This window comes from Lemur catta, chromosome 16 (genome assembly GCF_020740605.2).
Source record: "Lemur catta isolate mLemCat1 chromosome 16, mLemCat1.pri, whole genome shotgun sequence".
NCBI lineage: Eukaryota > Metazoa > Chordata > Mammalia > Primates > Lemuridae > Lemur > Lemur catta.
In genome coordinates, this window is record NC_059143.1 from 55,738,792 (window position 1) to 55,757,606 (window position 18,815).

The 18,815-nt window shown below is 56.5% G+C and overlaps 1 protein-coding gene across 3 annotated transcripts in view; it reads left to right on the forward strand.

Annotated features, from left to right (window-relative positions):
* CTDP1 (CTD phosphatase subunit 1) overlaps positions 1-16,611 on the forward strand; it is a 58,969-nt gene extending 42,358 nt beyond the window's left edge. Inside the window, exons 11-14 of one of the 3 annotated variants that reach the window (XM_045527483.1) lie at positions 1,181-1,343; positions 8,547-8,725; positions 9,249-9,314; positions 15,773-16,611. In XM_045527483.1, coding sequence (XP_045383439.1) covers positions 1,181-1,343; positions 8,547-8,725; positions 9,249-9,314; positions 15,773-15,911 — 547 coding nt within the window. In that variant the 3' untranslated portion in view covers positions 15,912-16,611. Of the gene's footprint in view, positions 1-1,180; positions 1,344-8,546; positions 8,726-9,248; positions 9,315-15,772 lie in introns of those variants that run through there. The other 2 variants (XM_045527484.1, XM_045527485.1) reach the window with 2 other exon arrangements.
* Positions 16,612-18,815: the final 2,204 nt, after the last annotated feature.

The window sequence follows — 18,815 nt, forward strand, 5'->3', positions numbered from 1 at the left end:
CAACTTTTCTGAAGGGAGACTACATTTGTTTTTGGTAAAAAGAAGTACTTCCCCTTTCTTCAACTTTCCCGTGTTCGCAGTGGAAGCTGCGTGGTGCCAGCCGAGGGTGGCGGGCGCTGGGGGCAGGGGCTGCCAGTGCTGAGATTTCTGTCAGGAAATCTAACCTCCATTAGATAATGCTGGGTTCACCTAACGCAGTGGCTTCTTTTTAATTTTGCGACTTTGACTTAATACCCCGATTTTTCTTCACAATAATAATGTTTTATCCCCTCGTCAGCGTCTGTGGTGAGGGGACCTGTGGTCCCGTGTCAGCCGCCAGACCTGCTGGCCTCAGGCCGTCGTGCCGGGGAAGACCCCGTCCTCGGCTTGGGCGTGGAGGACACGCCACCAGTTTGCGCAGAGATCCGCCCCAGATCCTGACGGTCACAGCAGCATAGACATACGCGCAGTAAGACCTGACCCGTCTAGATCTGCGTAGCTAGGTGTGCACAGCGGAGAGAAACCGCTTCAAACAGAGGTGCGATTTTAGCGCAGTAGAGTAATCGGTGTGACGTAAGTGTCCTTGAAGCAGAAGATTGATCTCTGCTAGTTGATTTCTCACAGTAATACTTAATAGTTCTATAAAGCTATACAAACAGGATGCTAAATTATCTTTTCCTAGTCTTTATGAACAAATGATTTTAATGTCAGCCTATTGAAGGTCTGTGTCATAAATTCACCATTACATTTTTGTGTGTGTTTGTGTAGCTGGGATAGGCTAGATTTGTTTGTTTGGTGTTTTGTAGCTCTCTTGACTTACCCTGAGGGTGAATGACACTGCCCCGTGGTTTCTAGGGCTTGTCCCTCGCCCTTCACATGTCGCGCTTCGTCAAGGGAACCGTAGAGCTGGGCAGATGCTCCGTGGGCAGCGGTGGTTTGTGGGTAAGAGAAGGCGGGTGTCGTCCTCCAGCAGGCTGGTCACTCAGCCCGGCCCAGCTCACGGATCTCGTCGTGGTAACTACACGCAGAGAAAGCAAAGCGTAGCAGGCAGGCGCTGGCGACAGAAGGTCGTGTTTCTGCGTAACTGAAATGTTCTCTGTGGGTGTGTGTTTGCCTAGTCCTAGAGTCAGGATCTGATTCAGTCTGAAAAGTGCGATTCCCACTGCTTTTCCTCATGCGGCACCTATAAAATTCATTTCAGAGCTGTTCAGCCACATCAGCAGCAGATGTTTGGTGAGGAGCTGCCCGAGGCTCGAGATGGAGAGCAGCCTGGCCCTTCTAGGAGGAGGCGACAGCCCAGTATGTCAGAGACAATGCCGCTGTACACTCTGTGTAAGGAGGATTTAGAGAGTATGGACAAAGAGGTGAGCCCCCGCATGCCCCCCCAGGACTCCCCGGCGCCCCTGCGGCCGGCGCGCCGCCGTGTGCGAGTGGATTTCTGGATTGCGTCCACACAGGGAAGGTGGAGCTGGAATCCCGCACTTGTGTGGCCGTGTGTTTTGGGTCAGCACTCGAGTTTCTCACAGAAGTTGCCTGGGAAGAGATTCATAGCAGCATCAAGGGACGCGTCAGCTGCGCTGGGCACTGAGGACACTCACGCGCGGGTTTTAGGTTCCATCCATGCTTGTTGGCCACGTCCCTCTTCTGTGCCCCGCACAGCCCTCGGGCACGGGCGTGTCGGGCAGTTGTGGCTGCACAGCAGGGGCTCCTGGCACCGGGCGGGCGGAGTGCTGCCCTGCCCCGCGCGCCCAGGTTGTGCAGCGTGCTCGAGTGGAGACGCCCTGGGCCCCGCATTTCCGCGTGGATTGTAATCGCACACGTGCCAGTGATGGCTGCAGCGTCACGTGGTGTCTTGTCCTCACACCACCAAGTGGCTCAGGCGACATCAGTGGGTGATGATGGCAGGACTCGGGGTTGGTTGTGAGCTGGAGACTAGATGCGGTGGGGCTGCTCCGACCACCCAGACAGAGCCGAACTGAGGATCTGTTTATAAATCAGGTGGCTGTTGTCTCCTAGGCTCGTCTTTTAAGGCGATGGAGCCTCCAGTGTGCTGCGATGCCCAGCGGGCAGCCCCGGGCAGGGTTTCGTGGTTCGTGATTTCCTCATCACCCTTCAGCGGAAGATTCAGACTTTCTTCTTCTTTTTTAATTTCAAAAAATTTTGGTGCAGTGTTTTTTTGTCACGTGGCTGAATCATATCAGACTGAAGTGTCAGGGCTTGCGGTGCACCTGTCCCCAGAGTGGCGGCCACAGTGCCCAACAGGCAGGTGTTCCCCGCCCCCCCTGCCACCCCCAGTTTCCAGTGCCCCTCACTGTCTCGGGACCATGTAAATCCTTCAGCTGTTGTTCAAAAGGACCGTTGTAGAAAATGTGTCACAGACCTTTCAGCAAATGTGCTCCGGCCGACGGCACCTGCTTGGGGTTTGCAGAGGCTGTTGCTCTCCGATGGGGTCTTCATGTTCCTCGTGAGCAGGTGCCACGCTTGCCCCCCCACCCGCGAGTAGCCGTGGCACCGGGAGAGCGACCTCTGACCCCACAGGAGCACAGCGGGGGGATTGAAGGAGGGAAGTGGTCTTGGTTTATTTTCAACAACAGCGGAAAAAGACAAGCGGTCGTATTCAGGACACGAGCTTACCAGCAACTCAGGCTATCATCTTTAGACAGTAGTTTATCTTACGAGGATTAAACCTTTTTCAGGTGTGCTGAATTTCTCTTTTTGCCATTTTTCTGTCTTTTTGAGCATTAGCTGTTTTTTGTTTCATGAAAATCTTTTCTTTAAGAAAGTTTCTTCAACCACTTCTTCTTCACTCCTAAGCCCAGACTCCGTCATCGGGGGCGGCAGAAGCTTCTCTGTGAGGACGGCTGCTGGCCGCGCCGGGCGGGAGGAGGGTGGTTGGCGCCTGCCCCCCCCCACACACCTGGTTTCCCGGCTGAGCCGAGGAGGGATCAGGGTCCACCACTGTGTGCGTCACCTCGTCAGGTGCTGGCGACGGCTTTGGTTCTTGCTCATTAGCAAAGGGGACTGAAATCCTAAGGTGAGCAACGTCCGCAGGGCTGCTGTCACTCAGACCTTGCCTTTCCTGCAGAGGTAAAGACGCACCTTAAACCTCAGGTTTTGGCTCTTCAGGAGCAAATCGCATTGAAAGGCACAGAAACCCTCCCAGCTGGGTTCTGCAGAGCCTGAGGCTGCTGGTCTATAAACGGCAGCGAGACTGGAAGGTTTTGTGTCCTGTGACCAGCGAATGTCAGAGTCTGCATCCCAGGGGTCCTGGCCCAGGAGAGGACACGGCAGCACCGCTGGCCTGGGCAGGGCTTCCCAGACCTGGGCCGACGTCGCCCAGGGCTCCTGTGCCGCCTCCACCGTGCACTCAGGGCCACTGTGTACTCAGGCCAACGGGCCTCCACCTGCAGCCTCCCTCCGGGGCCAGGGCCCTCCCTGGCAGCATTCCGTGGGCTCCGCCCTTTGTCTGCACAGCCCGGCAGGGCAGAGAGGTACGGGGCGGGGGGCAGACTCTGAGCTCCCTCCCGACCTGAGGAGGAGACCACAGACAAAGGAGAGCCGGCAGCGCTGTGAGACCTGAGAATTGGACCTGTTTCACACGTCCTGGGACCCCTGAGGGCCTGTGTGAGTGGGGTCCAGAGCCGCTGCGTCTGGTGTGTTCACGTCCACGCAGAGTGCCGTCTCTGCGTCTGTCTGTCTGTCTGTCTCACGGGGACACCAGGCATCGAGTCAGGGCCAGCCTCGTCCACTGTGGCCTCCTCGCAGCTGATCACACCTGCGGGCCCTGTTTCCAAGTCAGGCCACGTCCGCAGGGACGGGGGCCACCATCTGCCACAGCTCGGGCTTCAAAGAGCGTTTGAGCTTTCTCTGTCTTTTTTCCCAGAAAAACACACGCGTACGTGCCACGCTTGTCTTTTGTCATTGAGATATTTGAGGTTAGAAAGGCTCTGCTAAATTTCAGTCTCTTTTCCATCACGTGCAGTTTTATGTGTGTGTAACGTAAATATATTCTAGTGACACCAACATTCCTCTTCCACACAAGCACATCTGCGGCCTCCTTGACGCAGCTCCGCCCATCCACAAGTGTCTGTGCCGCGGAGCTGGCTAGGGCAGCTGGGGACACCCGTGGGCCGGCACCGCCGGAGGCCGCTGGCTCCATCCTCTGCCTCCGGAAGCTCCTGACGTTCTGCCCGTCTGGGTGCCTGTGGCCCTGAGTGTCCTCGGACCCCGTCTCTGGGACCTGGGGCTGGGGGCCTCCACGGGCCCAGACTCTCCATCTGTGTCAGGCCTGATTCTCGAAGGCTTGGAGGGCCCTGGAGAAGCGAGGACCCGCCAGGGGTGACGCTGGAGCCCAGGAGTGAGCTGCACACCGGAGCTGTGCTGACTCTCCGGCTGGCGCACGCTGCCCTGCCGCCCGCAGTTGCCACAGTGGAGGCGCTGCAGGCAGGCAGCGGGTCAGCCTGGCTGGGCTGATTCCCAACCGCAGCCAGGTCTGGGGACCACCTGGCTCCTCAGCGCTGTAGACTCCGATCACCTCGGGGCAAAGGCCTGTTGCCAGCACCATCCCGGACTGAGCTTCCTGAGAGCTTCACGTGGGAACCCGAAAGAACTTTGGAATCTCAGCTCTTGCCCTTTCTGTTTGCGGTTGGTCTTGGAAATCCCTCCGTTTAAGCGTGGTGGCGTGAGACCGTGCGTGCATGTCTCGTTGCCATGTCTCTGTGGACGTGGGAAGGCAGATGTTTCACGTTCAGACCTTGCAGTGTTGCAGCACCTGCGACCCCTTCTCCGTCGTTGCTGTAGTGACCCAGAGCAGAGTCCAGCCCAGGCCATCAAGCCCAGGCAGACAGAGGTACAATTTCAGATGCGACCCACACGCCACGTCTGAGTCCCGTCGGGACCCGTGGGACTGGGAGTTCTGACTGGGGCGCTGGGAAGCCGCGGCTGCCTGTCTTCCCGTCCCTGCCCAGCTCATGCCGCCTCCTGTTAGAGGTGAGGGGCGTTTTGATGGGATCAGGGGGGTGTGTTTCTGCCTGTGTTCGTCTCCTTTTGAATTCTTGAGCATTAAAATTTCAAAATAACATCTCAGACTGTAGAAATGTTTGCTTTTGGTGAAGCAGAATCATAACTGATAGCATTTGAGGTGGGGGGGCGCGTCCGGCTCCCTGCTGGGATTCGTCTCTGATCCCCAAATCAGCACCCCACCCCCTGAACTCACCAAGTCTGAGCCACGTGTGGTCTCTCACTTGCCACGTTTTCCACATTTCCGTGCCTGCTGGTGGTTTGCAGCCGAGCCCGTCCCAGGCGAGGAGCTGCGGTGCCGCCCCACGTGCTGAGCCTCTTGGAGGAGACACACGTGTTGCAGACGTTTTAAACAGCAACACCGAACACAGCCGAGGAAGCTGCTGGGACCTGTGCAGTGGCCTCCGGGCCCACGGATTCCGCATCCTTGATTCACCCACCTGTGGATTGAAAATGTTCAGGAAAAAAACAAAACCAATACAGTTTTTAAAAAATACAAACTTAAAAATGCTACGTAACAACCATTTACACAGCATTTGCTTTGTACGAGGATGACAGTTGCTGCAGCCGTGACGTAAGCGCGGGCGGTCTCCGCGCTCCCCGGGTGACGGGCCAGGTGTGTTCCTGAGAGCATCCAGGTCGGGTCTGTGTGTGTTTCTTGGCTCCCTGGTGAACAGCGTGTGCGGTGGTGACGATGACGATGATGGCAGGAGTCGCAGTGCTGTCGTGGCTCACGTGGTGGTAACGTGGTGCAATGCTGTGAAATAGTACAGTCAGAAACTGCTGTGCCCTTTCTTCCAATTCCTAGGCTAATAGGAGTGTTAACTTACTTTGATCTTCTAACCAAACCAATAACAGCCTTTCCATTCCAGTAATGAATCCCCTGTGCTGCTTAGTAGTAACTGGCCTCTCCCTGGAGCACTGCCTTGCTCACGCTCCGTTATTCTCACTTCGTACTTTACAGTCGTCCCCATCGTGGAGCGACTGAAGCCTGATGTCTTCCCCATGCACGGTGGCGTCCGGCCTTCTCCAAACGCTTATTTCTACTTTCCTTTCCACTGTAATCACCGTGCTCTTCGCTGCAGGCTCCCCTGGACTTGCCGTGGACTCCGCTTCGCAGGCAGATGAGGACTGAGGCTTGTGTTTGTTACGTGGTGAACAGTTTGATGTCAGTTAGTTGGAGGTTGTAACTGCTTTGTCCTCAAGAGGCCACAGAACCTGCAGGGCCGGTGTCAGACAGTCTCACTCTGGGACTGTCCTGCTGGTGATTTCACCGTGATGCTGTCACCTCTCCACATTTTCCCTTCTCAGTTTTTTTTTTTTTTTTTTTTTTTTTTTTTTTTTTTGAGACAGAGTCTCGCTGTGTTGCCTGGACTAGAATGCCGCAGTGTCAGCCTAGCTCACAGCAACCTCAAACTCCTGGGCTCAAGCATCCTCCTGCCTCAGCCTCCCGAGTAGCTAGGACTACAGGCACCACCATGTCTGGCTAATTTTTTTCTACTTTTTGTAGAGATGGGGTCTCACTCTTCTTCAGTCTGGTCTCAAACTCCTGGCCTCAACTCATTCTCCCACCTCGGCCTCTCAGAGCCTCTGAAATGCTGTGACTCTACAATGGTGCAAAAGTGTAGAAACTGTATTTCAAATTTAGAATTTTGATTTAAAATTCTTTGTAATAATTTCATTGTAAGATACGCTTTGTGCTAGATGAGTTTGCCCAACTTTAGGATAATGTAAGTGTTTTGTTTTGTTTTGTTGTTTGAGACAGAGTCTTGCTCCTTTGCCCAGGCTAGAGTGAGTGCCGTGGCGTCAGCCTAGCTCACAGCAACCTCTAACTCCTGGGCTTAAGCAAGCGATCCTACTGCCTCAGCCTTCTGGGTAGCTGGGACTACAGGCATGCGCCACCATGCCCAGGTAATTTTTTCTGTATTATTTTAGTTAGCCAGATAATTTCTTTCTATTTTTTAGTAGAGATGGGGGTCTCGCTCTTGCTCAGGCTGGTCTCGAACTCCTGACCTTGAGCGATCCACCCACCTCGGCCTCCCAGAGTGCTAGGATTACAGGCGTGAGCCACCGTGCCCGGCCAATGTAAGTGTTTTGAGCACATTTAAAGTGGGCTGCGCTCAGCTGTGACACTCGGTGGGTAGGTGTATTGAGTGCATTTTCACCTTACCCTGAGTTTATCAGGACATGACTCCCTGACGAGTTGAGAAGCTTCTGTAGTTCAGTACAGATGACTTGTTCAAAAAGCGCAGCTACCTTCTTCATAAAAGAAATCTCTGGAAAGATACATGTTGTTCTCAGATATTTTTATGAGTCGAGCAGAATGAGGGAGAAAAACTTTAAGCATTGGAGTTGGATGTGTGTCCATGATTTAGCCCGTGCAGAACATGTCTCTGAATCCTGCAGATGTGGGCAGAATGTGTGCATCGGTTAGTGTCCCCAAGCACAGGTGTTGGCGAGGACCTCTGAGGCCTTTTCAGAAGGTCGGGCTGCGATGCTGACGCTGCCACATTGAGGCCCTTCAGGGTCGCTGGGTGGCTGCAGCTGTGGCTGTCCTTTGGCCACTGGATCTAACTGTGACGGTGAACAGGCTGGCCCGTCTCGTCCTGCCTGTCCCAGGGGCCCTCGTAGCTGTGGTCTGGGAGGTGGCCCCCAGGAGAGGTGCCCGTCACGGTGGGCGTGGCTGGCACTCTGGGTGGTCCTGCCGTGGGCGCAACCCTGAGACATCGCTGCCTGCCTGCCAAGCAGCCCACTGGGGGCAGCTGGACTTGGCCCCTCGCTGCCATGTGCGTTTTCTTCTCTGTGCTTCCGTGCCCCCCCATCTCTGCACAGTGTGGGGGAGGCCAGGCCTGGCGGGCGCCCCTGACCTGTGCTGAGCCGTCCTCCCCGCCCCCCGCACGGCGGGGACAGGCAGCACCCACCCCCTGGGCTGCTGAGGGTACGAGAGGGAGCCCAGGCGTCCCTGGTGCCTCCACCCTCCTCTGGTCCTTGTCCTCGGGCGTTGGGCAGACGCCTCCCACTCTGCTCCCATCGTGTGCCCCAGACTTGAGGGAAACGGGAGAGAAAGCGAGTGGGCCGATGTAGCTTGTCCCTGCCAGCCGCGGGGGTCTCACCCCTTCCGAGTTCCAGGATTGTAAGGACCGGGGTCCCTCCTGGAAAACTATGCTGCTCAGGGGTCGTGGTGTGAATCTCATCGATCTTGAGAATTTTAAATGAATACACTGGTGATTCACCGTAGAATCGCCAGTGTGCTGGGTGGAAGTCCCCGTTGGAATCACAGGCTGGAGGGGTTTCCACTCCATCTCCCCGAGAAGCAGCGCGGCTGCACCGGTGTGTCGCGTGTGGGTTTCCCAGAACCCGCTCCGTGCGCTTCACTTGATACTCCTCGGATTTGCTTTCAGGGGTTGGTTCAGTGTCAGACTCCGGTATCCACGGAGGGTTGGAATTAAACCTCCAGCCGTTGCCCCAGTCGTGGTTAAGGGTTGGTGGGGTGGGTTCCTCGGGGGCTTTGCAGACGTCTGTAGCCCACTGACTCTCACATTCGCCAGGTCGACGACATCCTAGGAGAAGGCAGTGACGACAGTGACAGTGAGAAGAAGAAGCCGGAAGAGCAGGAGGAGCTGGAGGGGCGGCCTCAGCCCGGAATGCCCGAGGCCTGCAAGGTGCTGGCGGGGGCTGCTTCCTCGCCCAGCGAGAGGAGCCAGAGGAGCGTGGCCCGGGGGCCCAGGTGAGGGTGGGGCCCGGGTGAGGGTGGGGCCCGGGTGAGGGTGGGGCCAGGGGAGGGGCGGGGCCAGCCGCTGCCGGGCTGACGCCTTCTCGGCACTGACGCAGTTGGGGGCACCGACCCCCTCATGGTTGAAAATGGCCGCATGACTTTTGATGCCCCCAAAACTTAATTGCTAGTAGCCTGCTGTGGAGCAGAAGCCTTACCAAAAACACAGTTGATGAACACACGTTTTGTATGAGTAGCACAGTGTTCCTACAGCTAAGGAAGCTACGGAAAAGAAAATACTGCGACAGTCATACGGAAGGGAAAGCGCATTCACTGTCCAGAGCGGACGTGGGTCACGGAGGTGTCACCCTGGTCTCCGTGCTGAGCAGGCTGGGGGGGGGCGGTGGGAGGAGCCACACGCAGGCGCATGTGCGCAGCGGCTCACAGCCGTGTTCGGGGCGGCTGCACACGCCGGATCTCGCCAGCGAAGAGTGGCCAACGCCGACTGGTTCTGGCTGCTGCCTCTTGTTGTTGACAGTGATGTTTGGGTGTGCCATCTTCACACAAAACAGTGGGAGGAGAAACCTTCAGGCAGAAGGCAAAGGTCAGTCTCATCGAATAACAGGTTTTTCAAACTAACATTTACAAACCTACTACACTCATGGCAACATAGATTTTTATCAGTTTTTTTATGATTTCAAGTATTACGTGAGCAAATTAAATTTTTTCCCCTTCAGAAAGTCTTTGTGTGGATTATGAGAGGTGACACCTGTGCACGTGTGTGTCAGACCGTCCAGCCAGGCTGGTCTCCAGGGGCTGTGGCAGGGCCCCTCTCGTGCTTCACGTCTGGCCACGCTCTGCTGCGTGACGCCAGCTCCTTCTAGCCAGTAGCCCCTGCTGGTGGAGTGAGTTACCCTGAGCACACGCGTGTGCGTGTGTGTGGTCTACACGTGGGACTGCTGGTTGAGGACACTGTCCTGTGTTAGGAGTGACGCCTGGTGGGGTGCTGGACCCCCCCCGCCCGGCAGGCGTCCCCAGCTGCTGGTGCACAGTCAGGTCCAAGGGAGCGAGGGGGAGGGAATGGCAAAGTCAGTCCTCCAGCTCGAGCCAGCAGCCCTTGTAGTGAACGACGATGGTCCCCTGTGGAGCCACCCCCACGCCCACTGCGCCCGACAGGCAGCAGCTGCGTGCTGCGTGGGGCGCACAGAGGCCGCGTGCCGTGGTCCTGCCCCTGCGTCTCTGATGCGTTCTCACCGGGGAGACTCAGACGGTGCCTCCTCTTCCTCAGTCTTGCCAGTACACACACACCAGAACTTGGGTTCTGGAGTCACCCAGTGGTTACTGGGACTGTACAGTTTTGAATGGAGTCCACTAGGACTTGTGCTGTCGTATGGGCTTCCCGAAGGCCTTGGCCTCCCTCCCGGGTTTGGCGACGGCCTTGCGGGTCCTCGCTCCCCTTTCTTCCTTTCGCCTGTTTCTGAGTCGCTCAAAGCCCCCTGTCCTGGTCCCCACATCCGAGGGGGCACCTGTATCACTCTTCTGGGTGTCACCTGTTCCTGCATTTGGGTGGAATACATCTTCCAGAAGCTTCCTGAGAAAGTGCAAGTGGGAGGAAGGAAGAACTGCCTTTCTGCTGTCCACCCACACGTCAGTGTGAAAGTGGGGCAGGAGGCTTCGCGCTCGGATCGGAACCATCTTGCGTAGAACCGTGGCGGCCTCGCGCCATTGTCTGTCTTCTGGCGCCACCATGGGGGCCGCGTGCGGGTTCGCGGGCCTGTCCTGTGCCCACGGAGCCTTTGTCCCTTCCCGGTGTGGCCAGGTGTCTGGGCCCCGCCCTGGAGCGTGAGGTGACCCCACCGGCTCCCACAGGCGTCTCCTCCACACAGCCAGGCGGGCCCTGAGCCAGCGCAGAGTGAGCGCAAGGACACGTGCTGGGGGTGTGGTTTAAGAACTTGGTCTCTAGAACCTTCTCTTGGGTGCTGCAAGATCTGGGCGTTTATTTCTCCCGTTGCGTCCCGATTCTCTGCTCTGTGAAGCAGGGATGGTGATGGTGACGTCAGCCTCAGGGGTGGCGCGAAGCTTCGACAGGTGAGTCTGGGCCAGCACAGCACTCGCTCGGCGTCTGTCTGCGCTGGCCCGTCCCCAGGGCAGTGTGGGGACCGTCTTCATCAGCTGGGCCAGTCGCCGTCCGCGGCATTCTGCGGGCGAGCCGGCAGCGTGTCCCAAACGGCGTGCGCGTCTTTCGCCGGCCCCCCGCACGGCGGCCGGACCGGATCCCAGCGTCGCGGGGAGGCGGGAACAGGGGCCCTGGGTTGCGGGGTGCTCGGAGGGGCGCGTGATCGGCAGCTCTGTGGTTCGGCTGGAAACGCGCGCGTCTCTCGGCGCGTCTGCGCGGTGTTGGCCTGTGGGGGCGCCGCCTGTGCCCGCCTTGTTGAGACGGCGTGAAGCTGTTCTAGGAGAGGCTTTAACTTCTGCGCTGGGCGATGACGAGCCTTGGTCTTCTCCACGTGGATTCCGCGGTGGGCTTGCTCAGTTTTGTCCTGTCTCTGGGGTCGGTCGACGGTCTGGGGAGGGGAGAGCTGGGGGGCTCTGAGTGCCGGGCCCGCCCCCGGCCGTGGAGCTGGGCGGGTCTGTCCCCTGCGCATCTGTGACGGCTCTGCCGCCTTCGGGGCGCGCTCTGGGTGGGAGGAGCTTCTTAACCGGCTGTGCTTCCCTGCGAGTGGAACCGGGAGAGACTCCGCGTGCCGGGGCGCTGCTCCGCGCCATCCTTGCCTGCCGGCCCGATTCACACGGCTGGAAGAGAACGGGACGGGCGGCAAAGAGCCTTTGCCTCCACGCAGCTCGGTTGCTGCTCTCCAGGCCGAGGCGGAGGGACGTGCTGGGGCCGGGGTGGGCTGTAGACCCAGCTCTGCCTCTCGCTGCAGAGCTGCGCTCGCAGCCAGCGAGGCCCGGCTCCCGGCGCGGAAGGGAGCGTGGGGGGCGGCTGCCTGCCGTGAGCCAGGCAGTGCGGACACAGGCAGGACCCGGGGCGCCGCGCTCCAGGCCGTCCTTCCAGAAGCCGCCCTGCTCACTGCCGACTGCTCGGGCAGGAAGGGTTGGGGTCCTTGCTTTAATCCCTGTTCTTTTTCTGCCGTGTTTCACGCGCATATTCGACCTTGGTGAGTTTAGGGTCTTAGAGTGAAAGGACACAGCGTCCAGGTTCGGCGTGTTTGTGCAGACCTGCCCCAGAACTCGCGCTCCCTGTCACCAGGGCTGGCGCGGATGGTTACAGGCAGCCGCTCTCCTCCCTAGCGCCCCGCGTGCGCGTGGCCGTTGGACTCTGCTCACGTGTGCCCGCCAGCTGTTGGTCTGGGGACCTCACTCCTTCCTTTCCCAAGGAAGTGGGAGGACGTGGTTGTCTGGTTATATTTTATTCCTGTTTATGGGGAACAGAACCAGAATGTGGATTTTTTGAAATTTTTCTCCAGTATTTTTATCTGAAATCAAGTAAAATACTGTTCAGAGTTTTGTTTTGTTGTTTGTTTAGAACATGTAGGTTTCGTGATGATTCTTTCCCCGCGTGTGACGACACAGTCCACGCTGAAACGCAGGCTGGGTTTTCACACACGTGTTCCGGTTGGCGGCACATCTTGCTAATTAATTGCACAGCCAAGCTGTTCTACAGAATCTTCCTTTTTCTTTTTTTTTTTTTTTTTTTTTTGTTTCTTTGCCACCATTAATCTGCTTCACAAAATCTTAATATCACTTGAAAATGATTTTTAACAGAAGGAGGAAAGTTGTGTTTTCTGCTTGCCTACCGCTTGTCTCAAGTCTGCAGACATCAAGTGCCTGCTGTACATGCGGCAGTTTGCTGGGTACCTTCATTCCTCAAAGTAAATCTTTAAGACAAAAAATCAAGTATATATTTGAGAAACATTTGCCCAAACAGGTATTTTCAAAATGTTTAAAGTACCCACGAACACATTCTCATCCCCACCATTTGCAAATAATGAAGAACAGGGTACCCACGGTTACGTAGGTCTTGCATGTTGGGTTTATTTTTCAGCGAGCGCTTGTTCTTACTTTTGGTGGTAGGTTAATCATGCCTCACAGAAGGCGACTTTAAAATATAGCCTAAGACTCTTCCTCCAGATTGTCCTAGAGTGAGTGGAGAAGTGAAAACAACATTTAATTAACTGCCAAAAGATGCAGTGTGATGTTGCTGGTGGCTGTTACGTTGGAGCCGAGAGGTGGAGGTAGCAGTTTTCACTGTCTGTTGACGGTAACAGCAGCCAAAGCCTGTTCCCTAAGTACGAGGGAGTTTTAGGCTTGGCGCAGTTTCCTGTCCCATCTGGCACAGTGATAAACAAGGAGAGAGAATAGCACCACGTTTGAAGGCTCAGTTTCCTGGCGCACACACCCAGCCCCTGGCTCTCAGCCCTCCCCGGGGGGTGCGGACGGCCTGCCCTGCAGCCAGCACGGCTCTTCCTGGGTCTCCTCTGCTGCTTTTCCTTTTAGGAAGGTCACATCCGCTTCCACGCGTATGTACACACGTGCAGACGGCTCCTGGACACACACTTAAATGTTGTGGTTCGTCTTTGCTAATTAACTAAGCAAGGTGTTCTTCAGGAGAGAAAAAGGAGCAGGAGAAATATGTGAACAAACTATGGCTGAAAACTTCTAAAATAGTTGTGTCTTCTTGGATTGTAAACTGCAGGTGCTGATCCGTGCACTGTGAGTGTGTTCGGGAAACTGAAATGTTGGAGGGGAAATTTACATATGTATTATTTATCTTCCTATTCTTCCCTTACTCCACACACAGTTTGAGATAAGTTTTTAAGCTTTAAATTTTTCCAAAGTTAAATCTGTTAGTGTTTCTCTATGGACCTGTGCAGCTGGTTGTAAAAACAGAACGTAAATATTCCATGTTTTGCTAAGAGGAGGTGCAGCTGTGTCAGTCACAGACATTCACTAACCAAGGCTTGTAGCTGCTGCTAGTTTTTGAGGTGATTTGTCAGCTATTGCTATTGGGTCGCGCTGCATTTTACACCGTCCTGCAGGCGCCGTTTAGCCGCGAGTCCGCCCGTGGCGGTTCTCAGTGCGGCTCTCTGTGCTTGTCGCAGAATCGCAAGGCCACACGGCCGAGACCCAGGGTGGTTCTCGGCGCGACGTCACCACGTGGACCCCCGGCCGTGCAGGGGCCTGAGGAGGGGGTGCTCCAGCTCCAGCTGCTCTTCCTTAGGCTTAGAGACATTGAAACGTTGACCCCTGTATTTCAGTAAAAGTCCTTTGTCTCTGAAACGCACAGAAGCCGTTTCCTGAGCCTTCCGCAGGCCACCTGGTCTCCGCGGCATCTCGTGGGAATGACGCCACCTGACAGCTGCTCGTGGGACTGTAGAATGTGGCACCAGCAAGACACGTCACCAGCAGGACGGACCCACGTCCTAGACGTGCCCAGAGCGTGGAAGTGTCTGTTATGAGAAACACCTCCCACGGGGTCTGCGACTTCTGCTTTCCCTGTTTGAAATGTGGTTTTGCAGTTGACTTTATTATTCTGCACAGAACGGGGTTCCAGGTTTCATATTTCTCATACGCCCACGTGGCTCGAGCTATCTGTTAACAATCAGAGTGACCTTCAGAGGGAGGATGAGAGCAAAAACTGCCCTATTTTTACTTTCTCTACTCTCTCCACACGGTTCTACTGTCTTTTGTAAAAACAGATGCTTGACAGGATCACAGACCTCCACGGTTCGAGCCCAGATGTGCCAAGTGTGGTCCCACGTGTCAGCCGAGGGCAGTGACAGCCTCTCAGATCCATTGGCGCAGCGTGTGGGCTGGGGACGTGGCCTGGCAACGTGGAAAGGTGGTGCCCGTCAGAGATCACAGCATGGGTTGATCTCAGGTGAATGTGGCGGTTTGTGGCTGAATTGTAAGGTTCCAGAGTGTCCCGCCGTTCTGTTGACTGCCACGTTCGGGTGACAGGAGTCAACCCAGACAAGCAGCACTCAGTCACAACGTCGGAAGACCCGAGTGGACCTGCAGCACGGAAGCCACGCTGGGTCTGTCCTCCCGGCCACCCCAGCGGCCACTCTGAGACGTCCACACGTGTGACCAGCTGTAGGAGTCAGTGGTGCTGCAGGACGGTTTCCGGAGCCTTCCATCATCCCAGTGTGAATCTCAAGGCTACTAGCTGCATGTTTGAACATGGACTCCTTGTTAATGGTGGTCAGATGGGCCTGAAGGAAGGAAGCGTGGGTCAGACCTGAGAGCGGGCTGTTTCACGGTGCAGAGTTATGCCGTGTTGGTGTGTGTGCACGGGGCATTCCAGCCAGGAGTGACACAGGTCCTTTCCGTGGGCTTCGTTCGGGTCCCGTGGTCTGTGCTCTTCCTGAGACGTGGAGAGGAAGACGGTGGCGTGTTCCGGTCTTCGGACTGAAAGGGCTGAGGCGACGTTTCTTCCCGTGCCGTGTGCTCTGCCAGCGTGGGAGCTTCTGTCTGCCAGGCGGCACTGTCGCCACCTGACGCTGGGAGACAAGGAGTGAATGTCGGAGTGGTTCCTGTGCCGCTCACTGGCGTCCTCTTCCTCCGTTCCCTGTTCCTCCCTCTCCCCCCAGCGACCCGAGAAGCCACCGTCCTCCCCTTGGGCAGCTCCTGTTAGTGGCCCCTGGCGCTTGGTCCTGTGAGCAGTGAGGCCACCCCTGCCCGCCGCCCGCCAGGGGCCAGTCCCGGGTGTGGGGTTGAGGCAGGTGTCACGGGCAGAGGGCGTTCAGCAGAACATTCTGCAGAACTGACACAGCCCTGGACTCCGACCAGGGGGGCACCGCGGGCCGCGGACGGTCCTGCTGCCCCGAGGAGACTCAGCAACAACCGTCATTAAAGGTGAAAGCCTTAAAAACATCGTTTTGGTTGACATACCTATGATGCAGCTAACGCACATGTATGTAATACATGTTTATGTGCATATATAGCACACATGTAACACACAGTGTAAGCTGACACACTCACACTGTAGCATAGGAACAGTCTGAACTCACTCAGGCTGGTGCTAAAAAAGTCATCTCACACTCATCTGCTTCTTCGCAGGGGCCACAAGCGGAAGCTGAACGAGGAGGACGCGGCCAGCGAGTCCAGCAGGGACTCCAGCAACGAGGACGAGGGCAGCAGCTCGGAGGCGGACGAGATGGCCGCCGCGCTCGAGGCCGAGCTGAACGACTTCATGTGACCACGGGCCTCCAGCGTAGGTGGGAGCCACAACACCAGCCACGTCACCGGCCACACCACGCCTCACAGATCTCAGGCTTCCCTGGGCCGCCTTCAGTGTGGGTTCCTTTTCTCCAGAAAGACGTGTATATTTTGTAGAGCTCCACATACAGAAGCACGTTATTTTGCAGAGAAATGAGTGTTTTTAAGAAGTTTTACTGCAGGAAAGTCTACTTTTGTAAGCAACGGTGTGGAAGGGAGTCGGGCGCTATGCCAAAGAGCCCGCGGGTTCCACGTGGGGCCTGGAGCAGCTGTGCCGTGTGGGGGCCGGGGCAGGGTGTCCCTCACGTCCCAGCACACGCCATGTCGGCCGAAGACGGGACGAGGCGTGGAGAGTGACGTGCAGAGAGCTGGGATCTCGTCCTGCCGTTCACAGCTGGAGCCATCAGAATCCGAGAAGATTTTTACACGAAACGGAACATGTGTGCACAGAGCACTGAGGCCGGCACGCACGGGCCTGGCAAGCCCCGTGGTCTGGGGTGACCGGGGCTCCTGTGCGGCCCACACCGCGGTCTCGCTGCTGCGGGCGTCCCATGCCAGGTGCCCCTTCTCCTGGGCAGCCTGTCACTGCTTTGAGAAATCCACTGTAAAGTTTCGGTATGTCTGTTTCATACCTGACCCACCAGACAGTTTCTTCCACTGAATAAAAGTCGTTTTTGTAAGTTCTCTCTCAGGTGCGCTGCGGCCCGAGAGTGTCTGGTCCTCCCCGTTCCTCCTCCATGGGACGCGGCCATCAGCCGGGCGCCGGCTGTGGGGGCCCTTGCTGCGCGGGGTCCTGCCGCAGAGCTCGTGGATGGAGCACAGCGTGGGAGGGGCGGCCTGGAGGTGCAGACGGGAGCACAGTCTCACGCCCTCCGAGGCCCCCTGTGCTGTCCCCAGTGCTGGGGAGGGTTCTCAAAGGTTAAACCAAAACATGCAGTAAACAGAAGGCCATGTTGATTCTGGCTGTTCTGTGTGTGCAGAGCAGACCCAGGTGGACACCGGAGGAGCAGGAGGCAGCTCTGAGCCCGGCGCTGGCGGGTAGGGAGCGTCCTGCGACTGCACAGTCTGTCCTTAGACCGTGTTGTTCTGAGGCCTCTGGACAGAACGCGCCCTGTACGGATGTGCCCATGGCTGAGCACTGGGCTGTGGGTGGAGGAAGTCAGGTCAGGGCTGTGCCCAGTTCTGTTGTTTGAAGGAGAGAGCAGGTCTGGGACTCTGGCCAAGGGCGAGTTTTGTTCTAAGGACATTGTTGAAGTACGACTTCAACCAGCTTCAGACCCACACAGCAGACCTTTCTATTTCCTGGGTTAATTACCAAATTAAAAGTTAAGTGCTAGGCTAAGGCTGTGTACATTTTGTACTCTTTTCAGTTGTAAGTAACAGAATCAGCCCCAGGAGGCTTGTCTCCAAGAATTGACTCTTCTGAGAAGTCCTGGGTGGAACTTCAGGTACAGCTGGATCCAGGTGTTTCCCAGATGCTCAGATGTCACAGGTGAACCCTCTTGTGGTTTGTCCTTTGTCTCTTGGCTTCAGCCTCAGTGGGCCTTTTCCACATCGTGGCTAAGGTGGTCAGACTCCATCCACACCGAGTGACATTTACAGAAGAGATGAAGCCACCACCGTCGACCCAGGGAACACGTTTTGGGCAGGTGAACAGGTGCAAGAACCAAAGCACAGTCCTTGCCTCATCCTTGCTGAGGTCAGCGACTATATGGACCCTCCACAACAGCAATAATCAAAATCTCCATGTTTTCCAGTCCAAATTTTTCCTGTGAAACAGAAAAGGAGAAAAAAAATCGTTCATGGTGGATCCACATAAAAAGGCAGAAATGGAAACCGTAGAGTTGTGAATGGGAACAGGCTCACAGGCTGCTGTTTTTTACAACATCGGAGTGCTAGGGGTGACCTGCGTTGCTGTCTGACTGCTCCTCTGGGTGCTGGGCCCCAGGACTGCAGGTGCCAGGCCGGTGGCCACGTCCCTGCCCACTCTTCTGTGTGCACGTGTGTGGGTTGGGGGCTCCACTCTTGGTCACAGCCTTCTCCAAAGAACCTGTTCTCCTTGATTCCCGATTTAATCTTCCCTGACCGTGGCTTGTGGGAGGTGAGTGGTGGGGTCGCCTCTGCACAGGATCTCGCAGCTCAGGCGCCTCTGGTGGGTGCTGGGCCCTTCACTGTGGGTCCCCCTCAGAGCCGGCGAAGGCGGCTTCCTGGCAGTCCCAGGTGCTCTGGTCAGGTCATGGCAAAGTGACAGCAGTGGCATTCAAAGGAACAAAGTAACTGAAAGGCGGAGTGTCCCACTTGCCCCCCCCAAATGGCTGTCCCTGGCACAAAAGGTTGTCTGCGGAGCCGGGTTATGAGGCAGCTTCCCCACCTGTTCCTCCTGGGATCCGAGAGCCGCAGTCCTACCCCGCTGGGCAGGGAGCCCTGGTCTGAAGGAGGCAGCTGCTCCGTGTCCTGCCAGGAGCAGGTTCAGCCACAAGCTTGCAGCACCGCAGGCGGATGGGGTGGAAGAGCAGAAATAGACTTTCACGCTGACATCCCAAAGATAGCCAAGGTTTCTTGCGATGTAGTTTGTAGGAACACAAACAAGGCGTGAGTGTGTGCTGGTTGGCGGGGAAGCCAAGTAAGGATTTTATTTCTTGTAAAGCCTGGGAAGGGCTTGGGACTGTCTTCAGTTTCCCTCTCAGCCGGGGCCCTGGAGGGCTCTGTCCCCAGCATGGATGTCTGTTGTCAGCGGGTCCCGGTCAGACGTCAGCGGCCCCTTGTCCTGCTCTGGCTGAATCCCTTGACTTCGTGGGAAGCCTGATTATGCTCTGAGAGGCTCCTAAGCACGAGGTCAAACATAATGGCCTCCTTGTGTGTACCAAAGAACCTTTTTAAGGAA